Consider the following 13,700-nt stretch of genomic DNA (forward strand, 5'->3'; position numbering starts at 1 on the left):
TTTGTTCCTTCCTTTTCCATTTTGAAAGCCTATCTCTTCATTTCAGCGAAAAAGAAGGAAAATGAAGCTAACTAGGTCTTCTGTCTTCTCTTTTGTTATGAATATTAAAACATCTTTCCTCAGGCGTGACCAACAAATCTGTCTCTTCTTCATTTTCCAAAGGCAAAAGGTACACCTCTTCTATTTTTAATGTTTATTTATTTATTTTTGAGAGAGAGAGAGAGAGAGAGAGAGAGAGAAGCGAGTGGGGGAGGGGTAGAGAGAGAGGGAGACAGAATCCAAAGCAGGCTCCTCACTGTCAGGGCAGAGCCCGACGTGGGCGCCCGACGTGGGCCTGGAACCCAGGCACCTTGAGATCATGACCTGAGATGAAGTCTGACGCTCAAGGACTGAGCCACCCAGACTCCCCACCTCTTTTTTTTTTTTTTTTTCAATGTGGAATTTTCATGAAGATAAAGACACTAGATTCCAAGAGGCTCTCTTGGTTTCTATTCCTGGGTTTACTAGTGGATCGTCTAGAGGTTTTGTAAACTTCTTTTCCCCTTTTGTACTATGTTGCTAACTTACAAAGTTGTGAAAACGTAGTCAATGAAAATGAACCCTTTATCAAAATCATCATCAGATTTCTAAAGAAACAAATGTCCGATTTAGGGCTAATCCTTTATTTTTTTGTGTTTGTAGCTTCTGAAGACGCTTACAAGCTCTTGACATTAACACATTTTATTGAATGGACCGATAAAATCTAATTAAACTCATTATGCACTTAAGTCCAAGCTCAATGCTTACGTCATTACCTGTATTTTGTATATCATACATGCCGCAGCGGTTGGCAAAAGTTGTATGGCGAGAATGGTCTAATGTCATACATGGAACTCTTGTAGAGTGATGCTACAGGGTCCCAGAGGAAAAGTTCTAACATAGGCGCTTTTGGAGAAGAGGATGATAACTTGTTACTATCTATGTTGCCAAAAGGTAAGTGATTATGTATAATTGGATGAGTCTTGAAAGGTACTGTAACCTATGAGTTCAGTGTTCTGCATCTATAAATGTTACATCCACACTTAGATTGTATCTACTCACATAATGAGAAGGCAAAGTCTGAAAGAGTAATTTGATTAATTCAGTCAAAATTATCATATCAATCATTGGGATATTTTAGAAGAAAGTTTTAAGTGCCCGAATTATGGAAATAATTACTTTATTTCTCCATTCCCTTTTACTTTGTGCATGTGAAAAGATAATCTGATAGACGACTTTTTTTTTTTTTTCTTTTCTCCTTAGAAAAAGACAGCATTTAAAATTAGGAACCACCCAATATAATCCTTGAAAACCTGGCACAATTTTGCATCTGGCTTCTTTTGATGAAGATTATTTTCTCACTTTTGTAGTAATTTTTCCAAAGCAGAGAGAATCTTTTTCCACAATTATTTGTCAGTATAATGCAAATTAAAAACTGAAGCATAATATTGTAGATTCTTTCCTTCTAGCATTGCAAAAACGGCCTTGAATTGAATTGGCTTATACTGGCTTACTTAACTCTGTTAAAATCAGTAAACGTAAAAGAAACTAGATACTGATGTTAATTTTACTCATGTCTCAGGTTTACAATAACCTCAAATTATTTTGTTTGATTTGTTTCTCCACCAATAATTTAGTTTAATTTATCACTATACAAAATCTGAATAGGTTATCAAAGTATTGAGATATATAGTTCTCTCAGGAAACCTGCGATTCTGAGATTGTCTTTGTTTTTGTACTCAGCGGAAGATTTTGTACAACCTGCAAGAAAATTTTCTAACCAAAAGATAGCAATGGATTGACTAATTAAAAATGCATCCATCTGTTGCCTTGCTTTTTGAAACATGCCGATCTAAGTGGGCTGTTTTATTTATGAAGACCCTCTAACTCTGAGAGTTATGAATTCATAAGCTTGCATTCATAAACACAATAAAAGGTTAACACGATAACAGAAGTTAACTACACGGAGCATTTCATATATTTCTCTCACACGCTTGAGTTTTTACATGTGTCATTTTGGAAAACGGAGCTTTTTAATGTAAAACCCAAAATAGGTTTTAAGTATTCTCCTTACAGAATTTGTACAGAAATTAAAAGGATTTACACACAGAAACATCAAGTTTCATACAACCCACTCGATGTTTGCTTTGTTCATGAATAGTAGATAATTATTTGGAAGTGATTGAATATGAAGCTTTATTCTTCCCCAAGGAAAAAGTGTGGAAGTTGCTAGAACTGGGATCATATTATTTTAGAGTTGAAAGGAACCATCTTGATGATCTAGATTGGAAACCGAGGCTCACAGGGAGGCAACACTTCTCCAACATCCACCAGCCCAGGACTTTTGCTTTCTAATATGGCATTCTTTTTATTGTTTGACATGTGTTTGCAGCCCCTTTAAGCTAAATCGTTTGATTTCCATACTCTGCTTTTTAATATCATAAACAGAATCCACATTCCACGAATTAAGAATTGGTCATCTGCGTTTGAGAAAGAGCCGTTTTGACTGATATCTATATTTCCATGTAAATTTCAGGTCTAGGACAAAAAGTTATGGCTCACACTTTGTGACAGTCAGGCAAAAAAGCAGTTTGTACATGTGCACACACATTCTGCAACAGAAGAAGCCTAATGTACAGATTATCTAAATCGAAAAACAGATTAATATCTGCAAGAGATGGGGCATGGGAGGAAGGCAGTCCATTATGGACCACCAATGAGTCCAACTCTGAATTTAAGACTAGTAACAAATCAAAATATAATCATCGGCAGAGAAATTGTTGTCAGGCTCTTTAAAAACATCTCTTAAGGGCGCCTGGATGGCTTAATCAGTTGAGCGTCCAACTTCGGCTCAGATCATGATCTTAAGGTTCACAGGTTCGAGCCCCATGTCAGGCTCTCTACTGACAGCTCCGAGCCTGGACCTGCTTTAGATTCTGTGTCTCCCTCTCTCTCTGCTCCCCTCCCCCTGCTCATGCTCTCTCTCTCTACCTCTCTCTCAGATATAATAAACATTAAAAAATATTTTAAAAAATCCTCTGGACAATTAAATTGGAAAAATATAGTGGAATTAAAAAAAATGGCTTACCACAATTATTTAGCCCCTCACTCACTGAACACCAAATTAAGATACAATACTATTAACAAAAAAAACAATTATTTTGTGCCTGGTCCTCTGTTTATGGCAGTAGGTGGAGTATCTCACTTATTCCCTACAACAATCCCGAAGTAGGCACAATTATTAACCCATTTTACAGATTAAGAAACTGAGACTCTCACTAGGGCATGTATTTCTCTACTAGAATGTGGAAAATGTAGAGAGAATGACTGTGTTTGAGATGAAGAGCAGAAAACATGAGAGCTGAGATGAGGTTGAATGCCAGATGGACAGTTAGTGTCCTTTAAGTAAATGGCACCTTCTCTTGCTTTAGCTATAAAGTGCATAATTTAAATTTGAGTCTCAGTGATGTTAGAAATCACATGCCATTGTCAATCAAATGGTCAAAAACTCCCATGTCGAGTCTGTATATGGCTCTGCTACACCATACCATGAAGAAATAGATTTTTGTGCAATGCTTAATTCTGACAATATTTTCAAAAGGTCAATGAATTCTAAGTTAACTTTGACTTCTGGAAAAAAGTGAGAACAGGGGGAAATGACTTTAAAGCATCAGTTTCTCTAAATCTCATCTTAATCAGCAATTTGAATCTTCTAAACCATCTAACTTTTAAGCGTACTTGCGAACAAATAGCTAAGCTATTTGCGTTTGTTTGGGGTTTTATTCCTTTCTTTGTTGAGGGCAAATAATCAGCTAGCAAAAAAGCCGATGTCAGTGGCTTTTGGGGACAATCTTCAAGCTCCTAAAATCAAAAGTTGACTGAGGAGACAATGGGGAATGTAATTAGATACTCTGTTTACAGAAGTGGGCACATTTGTCCAATATGGTACAACATAAGGCCATTCATTTTGGTGTGGCAACAAGCAAGTAATTGTGTGAAAATCTACATTTATTCCCCAAATGGCTATAATGAATGGGCCTCATAAGGAGAGTCAATGCAAATCTCACGTGGTCACACAAAAGAAGCAAACCTTCAAAAGTTTTGGGGAAGTTTTTACCATCAGCTAGCTCAATTTTATTTCATAGATTAATTATACCCTGATTTAATTATGAATACACATATAGGAAAACACCCCTCCATGCACAGTATGACTACCTACTGAAATTCATCTTTTATGGTTATTACTTCCAAATTAAATACACTGAACATAAAAGGAAAAATGTATGCTTTTCTATGGTGAAGAAAGAATTAAGGAGAAATTCAATATTAGGGACTTAAAAGAGAAAATCAATAACTTATTTTGAGGTTTAAAGAGGCAATTTTATACAGATGCCGATTTTTAAGTTTATTTTTTTCCTTAACAATCCACCGTCCTTCCCCCCTTCCCCATATAAATTGCTTTTATTTTGAGTTAGAAGGTGAGATAGGATTACACGAAGGTCTGTTCTTTAGGGATAATGACCTTAGTGGAGTACCAAGAGTATTTCTGGGTTTGTGTGAGTTTCTGCACACACATGTGCGTGTGTGTGTGTGTGTGTGTGTGTGTGTGTGTTATTTGTACAGATAACCTCCTGGTACGCTTCATATTGAAATATACCAAATCAACCCAAACTGAATTCTAAAGACCAATATTATTTTGGGCACCATCTTACTAAGAAGACAATTTACTAAAAGCTTTCTTTCTACCTGCAACCAAGTGTAATTTATTGGGGGTTTCCAGAGCTTTAAAATATTAATTCCCAGTATTACTTCATTTGTTCTCACCGATTTCATCATTTTGAAACTTGATCAACCGTCAAAAAAGTTGAACTCTAAGTGATATTACATTAAAATTATGCATGTGTATTTTATCAGAACATGAGGAGCAAAACACATTACAGAATGATATACAGGTAAATTATCCTTGAAAAAGATCTATGTAAACTGAGAACAATCAATAATAGGGCTTTGATTTTAAAAGTTAAAGGCTGCTCTCTGCCACTCTCCCGCTGTGTGTGTATATAATTTCCCAGAATTCTTTACATTTAAACTGGTTTTATTTTTTATACTAAGTACCAGAGAGTCACTGATTTTGAAGATTAACTGTGTTCAGGCAAAAAAGGATAAAAAGAAAAGAAAAAAGAAAAATCACAAAATTGTTTTCTTGGTAATTATTGGCTTTATACTTGATAGGTTTAAGGCACTGGTGAATCAAACATTTGCCGAACATTCCCCATGGATTTGCCAAGCATCTGTGTTAACATCCCAAATAAACTCCAGGGTTATAAAGTTATTGACTCAGGTTTATTGGTTATACTCTTGCCTCTGAACAACTGCGGCTTATCTTCTGCCTGCTAGAAGACAAACCCAAATGTTACAAGCAACAATGCTCCCAGACAGCAAAAGAATTTATATGCAGGATGGGAAATTATAATATTCAAATTTATATCATCACACTTTTTACTTTCATATCTTCTTACCTCCAATAAAACAAAAATAAGAACACATTAAAAGTAGAACTTGAATGTAGCTAGTACAAAAAAGTAAAATGTAATACATGACGATGTTGTACGATGTTACAGTGTATAAAATATTTTGGAAGACATACACCTTAGTGGAAACAGAGGCAACTATATTTCATTTCCCGAGACAAGGTGAAAATTAATCTGTTTACTTTTAGAGAATATCAGGGCTCCCAGTGATTTTAACATAGACCTGGAACATTTTGTTTAAAGATCCTGCAACTTCAGCGGATTGAGAAAATGATGTCAAATTTAAGAGATGCTTATAATCAGAATGCCGATGGCACCAAATAAAAACAGAGTAATTAAAATAAGGCCCACATCTTAATTCAGGCTCTCTTTCTAGAGATCAAAATTTGAATTTGTGCTAATGACCTATCTGGCTTTTCAGGGAAGTAATCTGCTGTACAAATAGAAATGTCTCCAAAGTGTGGCTTTGTATTCTAGGACGCGACCTCCTCCCAATATTAAGATGTTAAACGGTGCAGGATGCAATCCATACGAAGCCATATGCAGAACGTTCCTCCAGCTACTCTCCAATTAGCAAAAATAAATATACCCAGGCAATTTTTATGCAGAGATGTTAGTACTTACAAGTCGGCTAAGAATCGGTCAATCCAAGACGGGGAAGCTAGACACATGTCATCAGTCACACTAGGAGAGAAACTAGGTCTATTCTTGGATTCCGACCCCTGATAAAATTCAGCAAGGGTGCTTTATTCTTTGCATCAGCAAGCCTTGGAATGCTTGCCCTCCCAGGGTGCTTTTACATCACGTTGGTGCTGGGCTACAGATGTGGGGGTTTGGTATATGTGTTTGCATTTTTGCGTGTGTTTGAGAAAGCCTTTTCTGAAGGGCTGTGGGCCAAAACTCCCCCACTGGTACTTTCCCACCCCCAGTTTTCCAGGAAGAATTGGTTATATCCCCCCGCCAACCCTTTTCTATCTAAATGTGGTGCTGGGCCTCAGGAAGCCTTGGTGCACAAAGCTTCCATCGAAGACTGTCACTTGACTGACAGCAAAAAGGTTGCAGGAAGATGGACAGCTGGGTGTAGGTGGACATGGGGAAAAAGAGACAGCCGAACAGATTAAATCAGAACACAGCAAGAGGAAGGTTCTAAATCACAGACCTGTCCAGACGGAGAAGGCTCTAGGAGTTTTAAAACCAGCTAATCTTATTTTTAATCGAAGTCAGGTTTTTGAAACAGCACCCAAGTTTATAAATAAATCTGCAACACATAAATACATATTGTAAAGGGGCACAAGGAGTAAATTGCTGAAGACAGCTGGAAGTGGAGAGGCCCAAAGCATCCTAAATTGTCTTATTACTTTTGCAGTGGTTTCTGCAATGCAAATTTAGATTCGTGTGTCGTTTAACCAGGGTGGCCTGCTAAGCAGTGTGGGTACAAGGAGGCATTTATCAAAGTAGTTTAAATGATAACAATCCGAGGGAAAACTGTAAAAGTTTCAGATTAGAGCATAATGAGAGGAAATGGGGCCCAGCTTTACTGAGCTGCAATTGATCATTTGATGCAAGAGACTTGATTGATTTCTTGCCAATGTTCAATTACCTCTATAAGTGTCCAATGTAATATAAATAGGCCGGTTGAAATTGCAGAGATAGGACCTCACTCTTAAAGTTAAAATATGTTGGAATCTCCCTCATAACCACCTGTGCATGTTTTGACTCAAAAAAAAATTTCTAATGTTTATTCATTTTTGAGAGCGAGAGAGAGAGAGAGAGAAAGAGAGAGAGAGAGAGAATCTGGAAGTGGGCTCCAGACTCTGAGCTGTCAGCACAGAGCCCAAGGCGGGCCTTGAACTCCCAAGCCGCGAGATCATAACCTGAGCGGAAGTCGGTGCTTCACCAACTGAGCCACCCAGGGGCTCCTGAATTGACATACTTTAGATGTCACTTTGAGTCAAATGATCCACTACTAACTGAATTATTTTTACCCCCCTGTTTCAAATAAAACTCATTTTTTGTCTGAATTTACCCCAGTCTATTTGCGCAGATAGAGTCAAGGTCTAAGAAAAGGTGGTCCTACCTATAACTTAGGGGCAGAGGGCTGCTTAGTACGTTTAAAATTGTGTGATGCAGGTTTATGCATACACTCCTGAGCTGGCATTTGCTTTATAGAAATTCTTCATTGTTTTCAACATTATACATCCAGAATGCCCCCAAATAACGCTACCTGAACCGAACCCTGTTCATGAATCTCACTCTTGTATTTCTTTATATCGGGAATGTATTTGTGTTCAATTGATTTTAATAAGGTTTCGTTAATTTACAGTGGAACTCCCATAGTATGTGATGCAGAAAAGAGCATATGCTATGCTTTCTCGGAGTTTTGACTGAGTTTCCTCTTAGCCCCTTTGAATAACCAGTCAAGAGGCCTAGTCTTTTACAAAGAAAATACTTTTCCTATTTACTGTTTGGCATAAATGATTGGGTTACAAAAATGATACATAAATATAATTTCAAAAGTAACATTTCCTCTATAAATACACTTTTAAGCTTCCATTATCTAAACAAGCATTTACAGGATTTATGTTGTACATAAGGAAATGCATTATGCGTCATTTTAGACGTTGTCAGAATATTTGGAGATCTTTGGAAATTATAAAACAAATGTTTGGGACATAAAATACTCTGTAAATGCTTTAGACTATCATGGGGAAAAGAAAAGTTAGGTTTCCAAACTTACATTCTCTTATGCAGTAAATCATAAAGTATGTTCATGGTTATGTTCTTTTTCCTACAACATTTCATTGCAATTACACATTGTTTTTTTTGGGGGGGGGAAGAGGGCTATTACAGGACTTCCATAAATTGGTTCTCTAACTAGATAATTATTTCTCGGGTAAAAATGGCTTTAAAAAATTGCACCAGTTTCTGTTATCCACGTCTATATTATCATTAATATTTCATCACAAAACAACTATAATTTCAAGTTTTTTAATGATCACAAATCAATATAACTACTAAATATCGAAGTATTTAATCACTGTAACTTGAAGCCTTATGTTGGCATTTTGAGTTACACTGAGTGGACACCATTTCATAGGTGTTCTTCGAAGGTTTCCAAGTAAACAGCATTTTCTGTTTCTTTGCGAGCATGGATTTCATGCAAAATACAAAGCAAAATAGTTTCAGTGTTTAACTCCTGTTCCCAATGTAGCCAAAACCCGATGCAAATGATCTCCTCCAAATTCTCTTGAACAAAGGTTGATTTTCTCCACAAAATGTTTAGTTCTGGGATCGAGAGCTGTCCCGGGACTGAACTGAGTGTCTTTCTCTCTCTCTCCACCACCCTTTGAGGAGTCCTGAGGATGACAGAATGTTCCTGATGGTATCCGCTCAGCCCCCACATCCCCATGTGGTAGGTATCACGCATCATCAGGGCTGAGAAGAAACCTCTGTTGACAAATGTTTGTTAGAGCTGAATTAGACTTCGGGTCCAGTGCCAAAGTTTCAGAAAAGCCTTCTTCCTGGAGAACTCCTTGTCTGTTTCCTTCTCAGTGACTCAGAAAGGCCTCCTTCTGTGTCCCGCCCTCACTCTTCTGACTGGTCAGGACCTGAGCTCTGGGGCCATTTTTCTCACTCAGGTGTTAAGGGCTCACAAGAGTCCTGCCTTCTTATTTGCATCAGAGTTAACATCAAAGTCTCGGTATCAAAGGATAAAATCTCCAAAAGGGTTTTCTGGGAGCTTTAGGAGGCCCACCAAATGTTGTTTCAGGATACCATATTTCAGGCGGTAGCTTGTGGTCAAGAGTGCCCTCTTGGCTATGTCATCAGACAGAGCATCGGTTATTCATGATCGCAGATATTTTGATTTGGTGGTGGGTGTTGGGTTCCCCACACCTGTTTCACTTAATTGTTTTTGAAACTATTAAATTTGGAGATAAGTGTAATCCTCAGGCTCAAATCCAACTGTACCGTCTAGGAACGTGGGTTGAATGTGAGCTGTAACAAATCAACAACGAAAGAAAGGAAGAATTGAGAAGTTATTTCCCTCCCGACTCCAGGAGGTGCTGAAATACAACACTCCCCTCTCAGGGAGCCTGCTGTGTAAATCACAGTGCCAACTTTCCTCATGGAAGGGAAGCTTCAAGCTGAATAAATGATTGCCCACTTAATAACATTAAATTATTAATATCAAATTGATGATATAACATGATTAATATTAAGTTATTAACTATGAAAAAGTTATTAGTAAAATATTATTTGAGAGTAATAATAACTGTCGACCGCACGTCAGAGACCACACCAGGTACTCTACAAAATTCACTCCATTTTTAGAAGAATCACATAACCTAGATGCAATTCACACATGAGAAAACCGTATCTCAGAGAGGCTAAATGCCTTACCCGAAGACACACAGCTCCCAACAGATCAGCTAGAGGTCTGTCTTGAAAACCCTGCTTCTAGCAATGACAGGGAGTCATTGCAGTACTGGTGTGGGGTCCCTTGATAAAAAGACTGATGGCCAGGGGCGATTGGGTGGCTCACTCAGTTAAGCGTCAACTCCTGATTTCAGCTCGGATCGTGATCTCAGGGATCACGAGCTAAGCCCCGTGTTGGGCTCTACGCTGACAGCTCAGAGCCTGCTTGGGATTTTCTCTCTCCCTCTCTTTGCCCCTATCCCGCTTGTGCGCTTCCTCTCTCTTTCTCTCTCTCTCTCTCTCCCTCCCTCTCTCAAAAATAAACATTAAAAAGAAGTGATATCCAAGGAGGTCCAACAAAACTAGCTTTAAAGAAATCTGGCAGTGTTCAGTAAAAGGCCGAGTGGATTCACCTTCTTGGTGTTATCCTCTCTCTAGCGTTTATGTATTTTTGTCATTGCTTACTTGTCCAGAGGTCAAAGGTCCTTTTGTTACCACTTTGGTGAAATCGGCCCCTCCACTTAGAGGTGGAAACTCTGGGATACTTGGCACTTTTTTAAAAGGTCTTTGCAAATTAAAAAGTAGCTCAAGTCTTTGTGGTATAGGCACTGTACAGGAGGGGAAAAAATGTATCCAAATTTTTGAAATACTGGATCACTATATTCATTACGCTTATAAGCACATACATTTTGACATGTCTTTTAATGGGTTCAAAATACTCCCAAATTCTTTTTTATTTTTTAGATTTTTTTTTTAAATTTTAGAGACAGCATGAGTGGGGAAGAGGGGCAGAGGGGGAGAGAGAGAGAGAGAGAGAGAGAGAGCGAGAGAATCTTAAACAGGTTCCATACTCAGCACAGAGCCCCATGCGAGGCTTAATCCCCCCCACCCTGGGATCACGACCTGGGCCAAAATCAAGAGTCAGATGCCGAATTGACTGAGCCACCCAGACACCCCAGTACTCTTGAATTCTTACAGCATTTAGGAGGCTTGTTTTATTCTAAAGCCTAGCGAATTTATTTTAAAAGATGGTGGTTTTAGGTAATTTTTGAGATTATGGTATTCTATTGTATGCTCCTGACCCCAGTGGATTATTGATTTGTTGAAAATTCTTGTGTCTTCCAGTAAAGTGGTTCCAGGCTGATGACAGACTGGACCATGATCTTTTATTCCACTTTTGCCCGATATGGGGGCAGGAATCATGCCTCTTAGGTTAGAGACCTTTTCCTCTAAGTAGAGGAAACAGTTCAGTTTTCCAAGATAGCATTTCCCGCCTCTTGGTCTTCCAGGTTACTGGATCGCTTTGGGGTCTGAAAAAGGAAAATGAGAAGAAGAAAAGGGGGAGTCACTGAATGTACCCCAGCCAACGGAGCCTCGCTTTCAGGCAGTCGGGGCTGGAAAGACCATGTTCAAAATTCAGTGCACGTATCCCAGGAGGCGAAAAACGGTGCGTGTTCTAGAAATGTTACTGTTTTTTAGGAAGGCAGGCCGTGCATTTTCCATTCCAACCACAGGTGCACGCAAAACGAAAACTAAAACTTAAACTCTTGCGGAGAGGCAACCGGCAACTATTGTTTCAAAACGTTAATCGCTCTTTCCTCTTTCCAGTGGCTGTGCCAAATGGCCGGGACCAAATTCACCTTTCTTCTATAAAAAACCCAGGGAAACACAACAAAGCATCTATAAGTGAATCCCTTAAAGGGGCTCCGTGTAGTTGTTTAAATAATTGATACATACACATAAGGGTACATCCTCCCGTCTGCATTCCCCACCTTCTCACTTGCGTGAAGACAGTAGCTACAATAACTGACATCCACGTCCTCAGACTGTGACATTGCGGGTCTTTCACCGAGAAGCCAAAATACCTGGGGCCCGCGCAGCTGTCCCTCTAGGCCGCCCACCCGCACAGCTGCGGCCCACGCCCTCGCCCTGCGAGCTCAAATAAAACTTGCCCATCGCATCAGCCCGCCGCGGAGTTTGCAAGGGTGCAGCTCTCCAGCCGCGGAGGAGACACGATGCGCTGCGGTGGCCGACGACCCGAAACCGCAGCCGGGACCCCCTCTTTCCTCCACACCGCCCTACCCCCACCTCTTGTTTGATCTAGGATTCCTTTTTATGTTTTTCAGGGACAGAAGCGACTCCAGCAACCTTGGGGGTGTTGGTTATGAGTTTCTCCTTGAAACGCGTTCTGATTCCATTTTCCGTAACCCAGCTGGCGAGAAGCACGGCCCCTGGGTCCTCGGCACCCCGGCCGGCCACCACACCGCAGGAGCGGTCGGGGTGCGCCGGACGTGGGCGGGCGGTTGAAAAGACACCCCGCCGACACACCTCCACCCCGCGGGTTGCAGGTTGCGTGTCTTTTGTCCGCTCGCCTTTCCGCGGGGGCCGCGCACTCCCGCGCCTGGCCGGCAGGTGGCGCGGTTGCCTCATGATGAGCCGCTGCCTGCGCGGGGAAAGGCGCTGCCACCTCCCCGCGGTCGCCCACCCGCTGGGACCCAGGCTCCGGAGAAAATCCCGGTCCTACCCTGGAGGTTGACAGAGGAGGCGCGGCCTGGGGGAGGGAAGAAGGAGGCTTCAACGGGAACCGGGGTCCCTTTAAAGGTCCGGAGGAACGCACCGAGTCGCTTCGGGGGGCCCGTCCCGGGGCCGCCCGCTGCGTTACAGTCGCCGGGCGGCGCTCGGATGGTTGCGCCCGCAGCCGGGACATCTGGGAACAGACCGAGGCCCAAGTGGGGCCTGCGTTCCCCCAAAGGTCGACAGTGACACTCGCGGGCCGGGGCAGGGGCAGCTGCGAGGATTTGCGCCGCCTCTGCAGCCCTCCACCGGCCCCCGGGCGCGGAGAGCGGTGCGGAGCAGCGGCCGGCAGCCGTCGGAGCGCAGAGCTGCAGCGGCCGCGCCAGGCAGCCTCCGCGTCCCCACCTGCATGGTCTGGGCAGCAGCAGGCACCCCCGCTCCCGCTTGAAGCCCTTCGCTTGTGCCCCGGCGCTCCGGACTGACCAGGCCTGGTCCCAGGGACGACCCCCGGGCAACACGCAGTCGGTTCCCTGCAGCTCAGGCCAGGCCCTCTCCGGGCGTCCTGCGGCGATGGGAAGTCCTGTCCCGGCCAGGGCGAGACCCGCTGCGTGAACGCCAGGTGCAACCAGAGGGCTCTTCTCCGTTGCTCAGAAGTCACTGGTTCCGTCTCTGGAGACGGTGACTGAGCCTTGCCTCCCGCCGGGAGCTGCCCTGGACGTTGGGGACCGATCGGGTCTCTGCTGTCCAGGCAGCTGGGGAACCAGGGAAGAGAGAGATACTCAAGCCACAGAACTCCCCCAAAGAGCATTCATCTGGAGACGCGCCGTAAAGACACAAACGGGGCAGGGTTGCAGAGGGTGCCAGGGGCGGTGCGCCAGCCCGGGCGCTCGAGACGCGAACGCTCCGACCCTCAGAAAAAAGCGACAGCAAAGCGGCAGGGTCAACTTTATACTTATTTTATTGCAGTAAAAGAACCTTTTCCTCCATCTCAAACCGCCCGTGGCGGGGGGAGAGGGGGTTGCCAATCTTCATCGGATCCCCCCCACCGCGCCCCCCACCCCCAGTCGATTCAGTCTTCGAAGCTCCTTCCACTGCTCAGGGGCTGGACCCCTGAGGCGACGTCCAGGGACCAGGCCGTCTCCCTCCGGCTGGGGCGCGAACCTGGCAGAGCTGGGGCCCCGAGGCCCCGGGAGACAGCGCGCCCCGCGGAGCCCGGAGGGG

At 42.5% G+C, this 13,700-nt stretch overlaps 1 protein-coding gene across 1 annotated transcript; it reads right to left on the reverse strand.

The window, feature by feature from the left end:
- Positions 1-11,207: 11,207 nt before the first annotated feature.
- LOC121014273 (uncharacterized) lies at positions 11,208-13,511 on the reverse strand. The gene is made up of 4 exons (XM_040450351.1): positions 13,455-13,511; positions 13,259-13,388; positions 12,490-13,125; positions 11,208-11,275 (listed from the first exon to the last, which is right to left on the reverse strand). The coding sequence occupies exons 1-4, from the start codon at positions 13,509-13,511 to the stop codon at positions 11,256-11,258; spliced, it is 843 nt and encodes a 280-aa protein (XP_040306285.1). The 3' UTR covers positions 11,208-11,255.
- Between the last annotated feature and the right edge of the window lie 189 nt (positions 13,512-13,700).

The sequence above is a fragment of the Herpailurus yagouaroundi genome, unplaced genomic scaffold, assembly GCF_014898765.1.
Source record: "Herpailurus yagouaroundi ecotype Mexico unplaced genomic scaffold, PumYag 202, whole genome shotgun sequence".
Classification (NCBI taxonomy): Eukaryota; Metazoa; Chordata; class Mammalia; order Carnivora; family Felidae; genus Herpailurus; species Herpailurus yagouaroundi.